At 47.7% G+C, this 14,160-nt stretch overlaps 2 protein-coding genes across 3 annotated transcripts in view; both read right to left on the bottom strand.

Annotated features, from left to right (window-relative positions):
* The window catches only part of LOC124689890 (F-box/kelch-repeat protein At1g55270-like), a 6,706-nt gene extending 2,299 nt beyond the window's left edge, over positions 1-4,407 (bottom strand). The window contains exons 1-2 of the mRNA XM_047223348.1: positions 4,314-4,407; positions 4,093-4,214 (exon numbers count right to left, since the gene is read on the bottom strand). Of these exons, the coding sequence (XP_047079304.1) occupies positions 4,093-4,214; positions 4,314-4,407 (216 nt within the window). The remainder of the gene's footprint in view (positions 1-4,092; positions 4,215-4,313) is intronic.
* Positions 4,408-12,307: 7,900 nt separating this feature from the next.
* On the bottom strand, positions 12,308-13,785 carry LOC124686733 (transcription initiation factor TFIID subunit 15-like). 2 transcript variants are annotated; one of them, XM_047220634.1, is made up of 4 exons: positions 13,698-13,785; positions 13,008-13,521; positions 12,419-12,517; positions 12,308-12,334 (listed from the first exon to the last, which is right to left on the bottom strand). In XM_047220634.1, exons 2-4 carry the CDS (start codon positions 13,514-13,516, stop codon positions 12,328-12,330), a joined length of 615 nt encoding a protein of 204 aa, XP_047076590.1. In that variant the 5' UTR covers positions 13,517-13,521; positions 13,698-13,785; the 3' UTR covers positions 12,308-12,327. The 2 variants fall into 2 exon arrangements, with proteins under 2 accessions (XP_047076590.1, XP_047076591.1); XM_047220635.1 differs by having other exon boundaries at positions 12,309-12,334; positions 12,447-12,517.
* Between the last annotated feature and the right edge of the window lie 375 nt (positions 13,786-14,160).

Genomic DNA, 14,160 nt, shown 5'->3' with positions numbered 1-14,160 from the left:
ATTTGAGCAGTAGTCTCTGCAGAAAAATCAAAAAAATCTGCCAATTTACGTGCGTGATCCTCAGATATGTACGCAACTTTCATTAAATTTGGGCATTTTCATCTGAGCAAGTCTGGTGCCACTTTAAAATTCGTCTTTACGAACTGTTCTGTTTTGACAGATTCTGCATTTTATTTCGCATTGCACCGTTTTGCTATGTTTGATGGATTTCTTTATTCCATTAACTTTCAGTAGCTTTGTGCAATGTCCAGAAGTGTTAAGAATGATTATGTCACCTCTTAATATATGAATTATGCATTGACCCTCTAATGAGTTTGTTTCGAGTTTGGTGTGGAGGAAGTTTTCAAGGGTCAAGAGAGGAGGATGATACAATATGATCAAGAAGAGTGAAAGGTCAAAGCTTGGGGATTCCCCGTGGTTCATCCCTGCATATTTTAAGAAGACTCAAGCGTCTAAGCTTGGGGATGCCCAAGGCATCCCTTCTTCATCGACAACTTATCAGGTTCCTCTAGTGAAACTATATTTTTATTCCGTCACATCTTATGTGCTTTACTTGGAGCGTCTGTTTGTTTTTATTTTTGTTTTCGTTTGAATAAAATCGGATCCTAGCATTCTTTGTTTGGGAGAGAGACACGCTCCGCTATTTCGTATGAACACATATGTTCTTAGCTTCATCTTTAATGTTCATTGCGAAATCTAAACTATTTCATTCATTGTTATATGGTTGGAAACGGAAAATACCGCATGTGGTAAATGGTTTAATGTCTTGAATAATGTGATACTTGGCAATTGTTGTGCTCATATAGATCTTGTTTAAGCTCTTGCATCATGTACCCTGTACTCATTAATGAATAACTACATAGAGCTTGTTAAAATTTGGTTTGCATGATTGATCTCTAGAGTCTAGATATTTTACGGTTAAGGTGTTTGAACAACAAGGAGACAATATAAAGTCTTATAATGCTTACAATATGTTCATATGTGAGCTTTGCTGCACCTTTATACTTGAGTTTGCTTCAAACAACCTTGCTAGCCTAGCCTTGTATTAAGAGGAATTCTTCTCGTGCATCCAAATCCTTGAGCCAATAACCATGCCATTTTTGTCCACCATACCTACCTACTACATGGTATTTCTCAGCCATTCCAAAGTAAATTACTTGAGTGCTACCTTTAAAATTCTATTCTTTGTCTTTGCAATATATAGCTCATGGGACAAATAGCTTAAAAACTATTGTGGTGAAGAATATGTACTTATGTGTCTTATTTCTTAATAAGTTGCTTGTTGAGCGGTAACCATGTTTCTGGGGACTCCATCAACTTTTACCTTTATTGAATATCATGTGAGTTGCTATGCATGTTCGTTTTGTCTGAAGTAAGGGCGATTTTCATGGTCAAATGGTTTGAGTATGCATACTGTTAGAGAAGAACATTGGGCCGCTAACTAAAGCCATGATTCATGGTGGAAGTTTCAGTTTGGACAATCAATCCTCAATCTCTTATGAGAATTTTAATTGTTGTTGAATGCTTATGCATTAAAGAGGAGTCCATTATCTGTTGTCTATGTTGTCCCGGTATGGATGCCTAAGTTGAGAATAATCAAAAGCGAGAAATCCAATGCGAGCTTTCTCCTTAGACCTTTGTACGAGCGGCATAGAGGTACCCCTTTGTGACACTTGGTTGAAACATATGCTATGCAATGATAATCCGTGTTAATCCAAGCTAATTAGGACAAGGTGCGAGCACTATTAGTATACTATGCATGAGGCTTGCAACTTATAGGATATCTTATACATAACACATATGCTTTATTACTACCGTTGACAAAATTGTTTCTTGTTTTCAAAATGAAAAGCTCTAGCACAAATATAGTAATCAATGCTTCCCTCTGCGAAGGGTCTATCTTCTACTTTATTGTTGAGTCAGTTTGCCTATTCTTTCTATCTCAGAAGCAAACACTTGTATCAACTGTGTGCATTGATTCTTACATGTTTACTTATTGCACTTGTTATATTACTTTGTGTTGACAATTATCCATGAGATATACATGTTGAAGTTGAAAGCAACCGCTGAAACTTAATCTTCCTTTGTGTTGCTTCAATGCCTTTACTTTGAATCTATTGCTTTATGAGTAACTCTTATGCAAGTTTTATTGATGCTTGTCTTGAAAGTATTATTCATGAAAAGTCTTTGATATATGATTCATTTGTTTACTCATTATCTTCATCATTGCTTCGAATCGCTGCATTCATATCATATGCTTTATAATAGTATGATCAAGATTATGATAGCATGTCACTTCAGAAATTATCTTTGTTATCGTTTACCTACTCGAGGGCGAGTAGGAACTAAGCTTAGGGATGCTTGATACGTCTCAAACGTATCTATAATTTCTTATGTTCCATGCTACTTTTATGATGATACTCACATGTTTTATACACATTATATGTCATATTTATGCATTTTCCGGCACTAACCTATTGACGAGATGCCGAAGAGCCAGTTGCTAGTAAGGAAATATTCTCGGAATTGGACGAAATCAACGCCCAGGGTCCTATTTTTGCACGAAGCTTCCAGAAGTCCGAGGGAGAGACGAAGTGGGGCCACGAGGTGGCGACACGCCAGGGCGGCGCGGCCTGGCCCTTGGCCGCGCGGCCCTGTTGTGTGGGCCCCTCGTGACGCCTCCTGACCTGCCCTTCTGCCTACTTAAAGCCTTTGTCGCGAAACCCCAGATGCGAGAGCCACGAGACGGAAAACCTTCCCGGAGACGCCGCCGCCAATCCCATCTCGGGGGATTCGGGAGATCGCCTCCGGCACCCTGCCGAGAGGGGGAATCATCTCCCGGAGGTCTCTTCATCGCCATGATCGCCTCCGGATCGATGTGTGAGTAGTCCACCCCTGGACTATGGGTCCATAGCAGTAGCTAGATGGTTGTCTTCTCCTCATTGTGCTATCATGTTAGATCTTGTGAGCTGCCTATCATGATCAAAATCATCTATTTGTAATCCTTCATGTTGTGTTTGTTGGGATCCGATGAATATTGAATACTATGTCAAGTTTATTATCAATCTATCATATATGTTATTTATGTTCTTGCATGCTCTCCGTTGCTAGTAGAGGCTCACGGCCAAGTTGATACTTGTGACTCCAAGAGGGAGTATTTATGCTCGATAGTGGGTTCATGCCTCCATTAAATGCGGGACGAGTGAGAAAGTTCTAAGGTTGTGGATGTGTTGTTGCCACTAGGGATAAAAGATCGATGCTTTGTCTAAGGATATTTGTGTTGATTACATTACGCACCATACTTAATGCAATTGTCCGTTGTTTACAACTTAATACTGGAAGGGGTTCGGATGATAACCTGAAGGTGGACTTTTTAGGCATAGATGCATGCTGGATAGCGGTCTATGTACTTTGTCGTAATGCCCTGATTAAATCTCATAGTACTCATCATGATATATATTTATGTGCATTGTTATGCCTTCTTTATTTGTAAATTGCCCAACTGTAATTTGTTCACCCAACATCTGCTATCTTATGGGAGAGACACCACTAGTGATCTGTGGACCCCGGTCCTATTCTTTACATCTGAAATACAATCTACTGCAATTGTTCTTTACTGTTCTTCGCAAACAATCATCATCATCCACACTATACATCTAATCCTTTGTTTACAACAAGCCGGTGAGATTGACAACCTCACTCTGTTACGTTGGGGCAAAGTTACGTGATTGTGTTGTGCAGGTTCCACGTTGGCGCTGGAATCCACGGTGTTGCGCCGCACTACACTCCTCCGCCATCAACCTTCAACGTGCTTCTTGACTCCTACTGGTTCGATTAAACCTTGGTTTCTTGCGAGGAAACTTGCTGCTGTGCGCATCACACCTTCCTCTTGGGGTTCCCAACGGACGTGTCAACTACACGCATCAAGCAAATTTCTGGCGCCGTTGCCGGGGAACGAAGAAAAGTTACTCCACAAAGATTTCTAACTCCCACGTCAACTGCCAGCATTACCCCAGAGATTTTTATCTTAACTATTGTAATAGACAAAATCTTCATCTCCCAAGAGATGACCTCAAACACATCACTATTTACCCCTACTAAAATACCACCAACAGTACCACAAGCAGGAACCAAATTCCACTCAAAATTCCCATTCCCCAAAATGTTTTTTAGGAAAGACTTGGTAAAATTCTCCTTCTTAGTTTCCTGGGAACCTATATAGTCAACTTTCAATGGAATTATAGTGTCCTCTAAACATTTTTTCCTACCAGGGGCAGCTATTTATCCCTCTAATATTAAAAAAAGGAACTAACATAGAAACTTCTTCCTGGGGTGCTTGCGCGGAGATTTCCTAATGACCTCTATCCACTTCTCACCTATATCCTCATAATTCTCATCTTTTTCCATGACTTTGTTAGCAGAAATAAAACCAGGGTCTATCCCCAGGGCTAAAACACTTTTTACCTGAGATTGAAGAGCTAGGCTCTCCCTAGGAATCTCCTCAACTACCACACACCATTAGCGGGATTGCCCTAGGTACTATCAACCCCAATAATACTACCAGATGCCATGATGGTGCACCATATTCTCCTCGAGACTTCTCACCAAAAGGGAAATCATCGATCCACTAAGGAACTCTTGAGGGTGGTCACCGAACCCATACAAGCTTGGAGTGATCTCCCAAGTAACAAGCTTGAGGAAAGCTTCACAACAATTGGAGGCTCTCAATTACACCGCCATAAAGGCTACATGGCCACACAAGGTTACAAAGGACACAAAGGCTGCAACACACCACAAAAGACTACAAGACGTCACAAAAGGCTGCAACATGCCACAAAATACTACAAGGCCACTAAGGCTACAAGACGCCACAAAAGGCTACAAGGCCACAAAGACTACAACACCGTCCAGGGTTTCAAGAACCCAAGAGGAAACACTCACGAACTCTCACGAGACTGAATCTTCATAGATAACTCAAACTGATACACCTGATGCGATAGCAAGAATACCACTAAGATGCTCAAGTCCTTCACTCCTAAATTCCAACAAAGTTACTAAAGCTATTGGGGGAATAAGAGAGGATGAACAAAAATTAGGAGGAAGACCAAATTTCTCCAAGATCTAGATCTAATGAGTTCCTCTCACAAAGAGAGAGAGATTTAATTGGTGGAATAGTAGATATAGATCTCCTCTCTATTTTCCCTCAAAAATATTCAAAAAATATTGGACAAATCACTATGGAGGAGAGACAATGAGGAAGAAAGAGTTGTGTGGAAAAGAGGGGGAAGAAGGGTATAAAAAAGGGGTAGAAAATATGTCTGTTGGGACCAAAAAGGATCCGATTCGCGACCAATCGGTACTATGTCTTGTTGAACCGGTACTACCTCTCGTATAAAAACAGCAAAAACATGGAAAAAATGGGTATCGTTCGCATGCAAAGCTGAGAAAAACAGAAAAAACAGGAGAGAGGAGCGGCCTGGGAAGGATCTGGTCGAGCTTGGCTTGGGCGCGTGGGCCGACCAGTGGCGCAAGCGAGCGACGTGTGGTGTCGAGCAGGGAGCGGGAGGCAACAACACTAGCACTCGAGCGGGACAGCGCACGAGCAGGCGAGCGAAGCGATCAACACGGGCGATGAGGAACGGTCAGTGAGGTGCGGCGCTCGAGCCGAGTGCAGGCCAGCGATCGGGATGGTGGGCGTATTGGTGCGGTGGAGATGGGGGATGGGCTGCCGGGGGAAGAAGATGGGTTGTCCGGTACTACCGGCCCGGGTACCGGTCCGGTACTACGGTAGAGACAAAGCTTGCAAAACCCTAGCCGGTAGTGGGCCAGAAGCTCAGGCGGTAGTACCCCTGGCCCAAAACGGATCTCCCCTTTTTTATTCTAACAAAAACTGCTACACGGATAGCAAATAAGAGAAATGCAATATTTTGAGATTAGGAACTTCAAATGAGTTGAAACCAATTTTGTTGAAAAGAGGACGAAAAGAGCTACCCCCCACAAACTTGAAAAGAGAAACCGAGAAAAGGTCCAAAACCAAAAATGAGTGGGGGGGATTTTATATGATTTTTAGAGGTGCATCCTCTCAATACGAGAAACGGAGAAAAGCGTCGAACTCAGAAAATGCAACAAGTGATACGTGCGAAATCCGTTTTCAATGAACTAGCGATTGTCCTGAGAATGAAACCAAGCTCTAAAACATCATATGGATAAGAACCAAGAATAACCAAGAAATAAGATGCAAAGAATGCAAGGATTTGAGCTCTCTTCGAATGATACGACCAAGTGACTCATTCGAGAGCCCTCTTGATAGTACGGACAACTATCCTACACACTCGATATCTCAACAACAAGAGACCGGTAAGAAATAGACCCGCCTATCAAGAACAATCATTATGCTTGCGCATTCCATTCGAACTAAATAATGGCAATCTTGACCGCTTCTAGATGAAATACCTTTCTTGATTGCCCTTGATTGATGAAGTCTTGCGGATTTCTCCCTCATAATCCATCATGGGAGAGTTCTTCTTCGGCATGTCTTCATGTACCTGGTGCCACCATCCAAATGAGCGCGAACACCGAGGCCCTGGCGGCGCAAGCGACACTTGTGGTGGACGGCCACGTGCTGGCCAACGCGCTCGCCACTAGTTGTGGCTCGACCGTGTCCAAGCCGTCGGTAGTAAAGGGACCGACGGTGTCCCGGTTTTCAAGGGACAAGTCCCCTAAGGTCGGTGAGTCGTCCCCGGCTGCCCCTCTGCTCCCGAGCATCGACCTCAATGTTCCGGTGAGCGGCTCGTCTTGTACCAGGATAAGAAAGCCCCCAAGGTGGCTGTCGCTGGACGGCCTACCATCCCCCTCAACCCGCTCGACGAAATTACGGTGTGACCCTATACGCCCTTGCATCGGGTATGAAGCTATAATTTTGCTTCATTTGTTCCATTCATCGATTTAGCAACCCTGATCCGACCCCTTGCATGTGGCAGTCCTACTTCGATGGGGACGTGATCATGGATGCCACCATGACCGACATGATCAATGTCGGTGGCGACACAGAAGGTGGCACTGAAGGGAAACATCATGCCACCTACGGTGGCACCTAGACGCAACAAGATGCCACCCATGTCATCCCTATCTCCATCAATAAGGCACCCTTGTTCGAGGAGGACCAACCTCAAGTCGTGAAGGGAGCGTCCTGTTGGACCGGGAACTTCACCGAACTTGAGGATGTGTGCCTTTGCGAGGCATGGATGGAAGTTGGACAAGATCCAATATGTGGTGCTCAACAAAGGGCGCCACATTTTGGAAAAAAGATCTACAACTACTTCCACGAGCACAAGCATTTGGGTGATACTCCTTTTGTGAGGGACTGGAGCGAGGCCTCGCTCACGAAAAGGTGGACGTGGATCCAAGAGCAAACCACCAAATTCAATGCCGCATACGACAAGGTGAAGAAGCGTAAGGTGAGTGGTCTTGGCGTTGCCGACTTGATGACCCAATCTTTGGGCCAATTCAATATTGCCGACAAGCAAATGAACATCAACTTGGTCCACTGCTGGATGGAGCTCAAGGATTTCCTCAAGTGGAACAGCCTATATGCATCCTATGGCGCCAATGTGTCTGGCGTGTCCAATGTCATTGATGTTGATGGCGAGGCTCCAAATGCACCGCTGAAGAGGCTGAGGGGGCGGATCAACTCTAAGGCGGAGGCCAAGCGAGAGGCCTCCTCACAAGCAATCATGGAGATGATCAAGACGCTCCTTGCCGGCAAGGAGGTGTCGAGCGAGAATATGGATGAGAGGAAGCGGCGGAAAAGGAAGAGGCCATCAAGAACTACTACGAGATACAAACCAAGAAGCTCGAGATTGAAAAGATTAATGCTCGAGCGGACGTGAAGGAGGTGGATACCAACCAAAATGAGTTGGAGATCACCCTACTCGGCGAGGAGGTCAAGATCATGGCGACCCCCTTGACCAACATGGACCCTACTCAGCGAGCATGGCTTGAGAAAAAGAAGATTACTTTAGCTCGAGATGTGTGATTTGTGTATCATCCATTCCAAACTCTGGTGTGTTGGCTTGTTGTATTTGAACTTCTTATGTTGCAACTTTATATCATTTTTCGCGAATTATTTGCTCAATATTTATGGCCGGTAATATTAAATGTAAAATTTAAAAAAACATTCACCTATAGGCCGCGGACATTTAGGGACAGCCGTTGGAGGTGCTGCCATCCGCATCTGGACCGTGATCTATTTCGTGTCTGCGGGCCACCGCATTCAGACCTAGATGGACCGAAATACGGTACCTAGATGGACCAAAATACGGTACGTGTTAGACGGGTGGCCGTTGGAGATGCCCGGAGGTCCCTGAATTGGCATTTCGAATATAGTTCCGGAGGCAAGGGCAGCGGCATCAGTCTGCCCCACCCCTCTCCTTGGAAAAGCTCTTTCTTCCTCCCGTCGTCCCGTATGGCCATCATCTTGAAAATCCGTGCAATGGTGGTCACCCGCAAAAGAGGCGCGACGAGAGCACCTCCAAAGGCATGCAGCGGCGAGGCTTTAGCTACCCTCCCGCTCCCGGCCGGCCACGATAAAAGACGGACATATGCCAAGCAAAAGAGACAAGGAAACCAAAGCAGCTGGCTTAAAGAGAGCGGCGAGCACAAAGCTGAGAGGCTCAGGCCATGAATAAAGCTGGGGCGACGCCTGGCGAGATAATCGAAGAAGGAATCTCGCCGGAGCCAATCCGATGCCGCCCGCCGCGCGCGGCCGGACAGCCTCGACGAGCAGCGCTTTTGACTAGCATCTCATGTTACCTCTTCAGGGCATCTCCAACCGGGCGACCCAAACGGACGCGCTGGGCCGTCCGTTTTGGGCCGTTTGCGTGCCCGAGCGGACGCGCGGACGGAGCCCCGCGTCCGCGCGTCCGTTTGGGTCGCGTCCTGCGCCCAACGCAGCGGCCACCCATTTGGCCATTTGGCCATTTGGCCTATTTCTTTGGAAAATAGGTCCTCGGCCACAGATTCACTTTGATATATAATAATATCTCGTAAACATAAAATAATATATAGGAAACATAAAATATTATCAAATACCATACAATATTATCAAATGTACCATGATAAATCAAATAAAATGTGTCATAGTTTGAGAAAAATATAAAAATTGCAATTGAGATTGTCTAACTCAATTTGGGCGCTCGAGGATCTCCTTCGTCTCTTCTCGAACCAAGCTCTCTTTGCCTCGCTCATGTTGGTCAAGTCGGCGTTCATGATGAGGTTGTCCTCGGCTTGGCGTTTGAGCTCAACTTCCTTCGCCTTCAGCTCCACCTCTTTGGCCCTTGCCATTGCTATGAGCTCAAGTTCTCTCTCTTTGAGCTCAAGTTCTTTAGCTTTGGTCTTCGCCTTGACCTCTTCAATCTCAAGCTTCTTCTGCTGGACATCAAAGAATTTCTTCCTGTCCTCTTCTTTCTCCCGGCGCCTCCTCTCATCCCTCTTGTCCGTGGACACCTCTCTGTCCGCATGCATCTCCTTCAAAGTGCCATACAATAGCATGGACGACGCATCACGCTTCATGTCGGCTTTGGTTGACTTGTGGCCGCGTGGACGACTTGCACGAGAAGCGGAGCTGCCGCAAGGCTGCCCACCATCAAGGTCAATGACCGTGGCATCTTTGGCGGGATTGTTGCCGATCAAGGTCGCCATGTAGCCCTCGTACCCCTCCTGGAACTTGGGGGTGCCGTGGAGTTCCTTCCAACAATGAGGGAAGGCAAAGGTCTTCTCTCCATTGTTGGCTTTGTAGAATTCCAAAGCTCGCCACACCTAGAGCAAAGCGAGACAACAACGATAAACAAATGTGCAAACATCGGATGAATAAGTTGAGGTTATGAATCATACCAAGTCCTTCACACCCATGCCACTAACGGGGAGCCGCCTCGCGTGCTCATACGCCGCTGGAACTTGTTGCACTCCGTTTGAATTGCTCCCCACCTCTTTTGGAGCGATATTTCGCTGCGGTCGCTCTCAAATGGCTCCTGTCCATATTTGCGATGTTCATGGAAGTATTCATAGATCCGGCGCCGAATGCGGACCCCTTCGCTCGGCACCCGTCAACGCATCTTGCCCGATGGTCAACCATCCATCGACGAGCACCTTGTCCTCCTTCTCCGTGTAGTTGGCGGTTCGTTTGCTTACCCGGCGACCTCGAGCTTGTGCAGCTGCGGCTTGTGTGAGGCCCTCACCGAACAACGGCTCCTCCTCAATGTTTATGCTGCCGGGACGAGCGGTTGTGCCCTCTCGTGTGTCAATGGGAGGTGGCTGGGGAGCCTGCTGTGTCGAAGGATATGGAAGGGTCGTCGGCATTGTCTGCGCGAAAGACGGAGGGGCCTGCACGGCGGACGGTGCCTGCGCGCGCGCGGCCGACATATCGTCGAACAGGTTGCGTGCACCGGACGTCGCAGCGGCTCCCAGGTTCTTCGGGCCTTTGGAGTTCGCCGGCGCACGGTTCAGGTCAATGGACGAAGGTGACGGCCCCGTCATGGACTCGCCCACCTCCGGTGACCCATCCCGTGACTGGTACGCCTGCCGCCCATGCGCCCCCATTTCGTGCCCAAATAGGGCCGTCGGCGGGGCGGTTGACCTTGGAGGAAGGGGCCGGGTCACGGAGGAGGCCGAGCTCCCCACCGAGGCCGCGCCGGTGCCGGGGATGATCATGTGCTGGCCGAGCGGCTGGGTGGCCGTAAAATAGCATGGCCTGCTTGCTCTTGAAGGAGGCTGCTCTTCGCCTCCGTGCGGAGTTGGAGAAGCTGCTCCGCCGCCCGCTGCCGCTCCCAGCTCGGCAGCGGTTTCCCTCTTCCGTTGGTCCAGCGCCCTGCGCCGGTCGCCCCTCTTCCTGCTCTCGAGCTTCCTCTGCTCCGGGGTGAGCTCGGCCTTCGCCTTCTTCGTCGGCGGCCCGGGGGGGAGCTCGGCCACCGCCAGTTCAGGAGCCGCCTCCACGGCAGGAGCGGCAGCGGCCGCGGGTGCCTCCTCTTCGATGGTGGCGGTGGTGTCGGGGGCGGTGGCGGCGGCGGTCGCTTCGTCGGCCATCTCTAGGTTTTGGGAGTACGGTGGAGTGTTTTCGTTTTGGGAGGCGGACGAGGCGGGCCGAGGGCGGACAAGGGAGGACGCGAGCGACCAGCCTTTCGCGTCCGCGGCCACGCAAACTCGTCCAAGATTTGGGCCGAGTTTGGGTCGTCCCGGCGGCCATCCGTTTTAGGGATGGGTCCGCGCGCTGGGCCGCGGTTTTGTCCGTTTCGACCCATCCGAACGCGCGGGCGCGGGATGGGTCGCCCGGTTGGAGATGCCCTCACCTGGGCACCTGGCCGCGCGGCGTCGCCCCGGTAAAGACGACAAGGCCATCCGACGCCTCTTTAGCTCGTGCTTTGCAGCCTTTCGTTTCGCCGCGAGGAATGTGTTGCACGTGCTGACGCCCAGTTTGTGTTGTGGTTAAGGAGATGTGGCCGGCGACAGGTTCAAGTTCGCCACGACGTTTTCATCCGTCAGATCAGCTCAGTTTCTTGGATTCAGTTTATTGAAGATGCTCACGCGCGTTTATAGGGGTGAGTGAATATACCTACGTGTGAACATATGTACCATGTTTCGTAAAAATAAAAAACAAAAAGTAAATTGCACGCATTGCTACTTTTCGGAGATATACTAGTGTCTACGGTACAACTTATCAGAACAAAGCCTTGCTTACATTTATATTATCAGGTTGATTTGGGTGTAATATGTTCCAGAATTTTCATTTCAAGGTTGATTGTTTTCTTGTGCAAGTTCAGGCTTTGTTCAGTTTCATGGGGATTGAACAGGTTCAAGGTGTATTGAGGAGGTCAAATTCGATCCAAAACAAAATCCACCCTAATATCCACTTACGAGGTGAATTAAACGAGAACTTTGTCACTCCAGAGGGAAAAAGCATGCATTGTACTTGTCACACTCACATCAAATATGACGTAAATAACAGTACTTAACAGGAAACTAATAAGTAACAGTACTAGTTAATAATACTTCTCACGCAAGCGTTTGGGTTACATAACTCGAACTGACAAACATAATAATAATAACGGAAATAAAACGGGAAACGACATAGGTCATCATCATACGGACGGACTGTCCCAAATGGGAATGATAACCAAATCTAAAACGGGAAGAGACAAAACACTCTCGAGGCGGATTTCTTTTGCATCATTCTACTTTCTTCTTCGTCTTCTTATGTGGATGGACTACATGAAACGGACACTCTCCTTCTTGCTGCTTCTGCTCGCCGCCCTCTTTGGGCCAGCTCCCTACACCTCAGTGCCTGCAGATGCCACAGTACATGATACATACAGTTAGGAGACCGTTGCATCTAAACGGTGAGACAAGGGGAGATGAGGTAATTTACAAGAAGTTTTCGAATGGCGTGGCGCTACCGGAGTCCCGCGGGCCGTTGCACCTGAAGCACTCCAGCCTGCTGGCAAAGTTGTGCTCGTTGCATCCAGACCTGTTAGGACATACATCGGCATTAGCACGGAGCAGAACTGTCACAGACATGGAAATGCATGGAAAAGCTAGCCTGCTGCACTGATGCATAGAGATTAGCAGAGTCATATTTTACAAAATTCTATTTATGGAGTTATTACTACTTACAAATATAACGACAATCCTTTCTCCACCTAAGGAAACATAGAACATATAGTCTACTTAATTTCTCATGCATGGACAGACAAATAGACAGTCAGCATAACAAGTCCATGTCTATTGCTTCAGTCATTTGTATCTTCTCCTCACGGGTGCCCGGAAGCATATAGTGGCAGCAGGGAAAGCAAATACTAGCATGCGCAAGGCCAAACTACAAACAAATCGTGTAAAGTACCGAAACCATGTGCAGTTTATCCAGAAACAGAGTATTAGTAAAGAACTATTATTTCCGTGTGCTAATATTTCAGTCTAACTAGATGAATAAAAACCAGGAGTGTTTAAGCGAGACATACCTGGTGCAAATCCAGTCGCCAGACTTCCAGCCAGGGCGGCTGGAACGACCACCAGCAGCGCCGGCACCCATGCCACCACCCATGCCACCACTCATGCCACCACCCATGCCACCACCCATGCCGCCGGCGCCAAAGCCAAAGCCCCTTGAGCGTGACATGTCACCATCAAAGCCACCAGCGCCACCGTTGATGGCAGCTTCCTCCTTGAAGGCAGTGCACTTGAAGCAGCTAGAGCGGCTGGCGAAGTTGTGCGCGCCACAGGTGCAGTACCAGTCGCCCGGGCGGACATCAGAGCCAGCACCGAAGCCAGCGCCAAAGGAGGAACCTCCGCCGCCACGGGCACCGAAGTTGGCGTAGTCACCACCAAGAGCACCACCACCAAGCCCACCACCAACGCTGCCACGGTCAGCGGCACCACGAGGCTCGCCGCAGCGCTGGCATAGGTCCCGGCGGCTGAAGTTGAGGTGCTGGCATGCCCTGCAGTCCCAGTCTCCTGGCTTCCTGTTCATCTTGCCTGCCAATGCCAAACGGATACATGTAGTCAGACACAAGGTGATACGATTAAACTGAAGAGCAAGAACAGAGAAACACACTGCTTCAAACCAAGTTTTCATCCAGAGAATAAACAGAACCCAACAACCAAGATGTTTATGAATACGACAGTACCACACTAGCAGAAAGCTGAGTTACCTAAAAGAAGCTTGGACGTTGTGCTGATGAGCTCTAAACTGAGAAGTGTTGTGAAGTGAAATGGTGATGCAGCAAGGTGCGTAAGTACAGGGGTATTTATAGGGCATTTGGAGTGGATGCTGAAACCAAGGGTGAGCTATCTCTGTGCCTTCGATTCTTGGTGCACTTTGGCCCGCGCAGAACAAGGGAATCACGTAAAACTAGAAAGAAGAGGGGAGTTAAAGAAAAGAAAAGAAGAGAAAGCCATTAAAGGGCAAAAGAATTATGGGGAGTTTGAATGCTTCCTTTACCCTGCATCTGTGCCTGCCTTGGCAACATCTTTTGAGACATAGGGTGGAGGGAAGGTGCACTTGTATGCATTCTTGTGCTTAGGAAATTTAACATGCAGTGTGCATTGGTTTTTGTTGGATAATACAGGTTAGAACATTTTGAACTTTAGTGCATCCAGAATAATGAAAACTAC

This window comes from Lolium rigidum, chromosome 2, assembly GCF_022539505.1.
Source record: "Lolium rigidum isolate FL_2022 chromosome 2, APGP_CSIRO_Lrig_0.1, whole genome shotgun sequence".
In the NCBI taxonomy this organism is placed as follows: domain Eukaryota; kingdom Viridiplantae; phylum Streptophyta; class Magnoliopsida; order Poales; family Poaceae; genus Lolium; species Lolium rigidum.
Note: the sequence above shows the minus strand (reverse complement) of the source record. Positions and strands in the feature narration are given on the sequence as shown.

Excerpts from the sequence above, each read along its gene's own strand:
- LOC124686733 (XM_047220634.1), bottom strand. The coding sequence starts at position 13,516 with ATGAACAGGAAGCCAGGAGACTGGGACTGCAGGGCATGCCAGCACCTC. Across the intron at positions 12,518-13,007 it reads GGCGACTGGATTTGCACCAG|GTCTGGATGCAACGAGCACA; the intron begins GTATGTCTCGCT and ends ATGTCCTAACAG.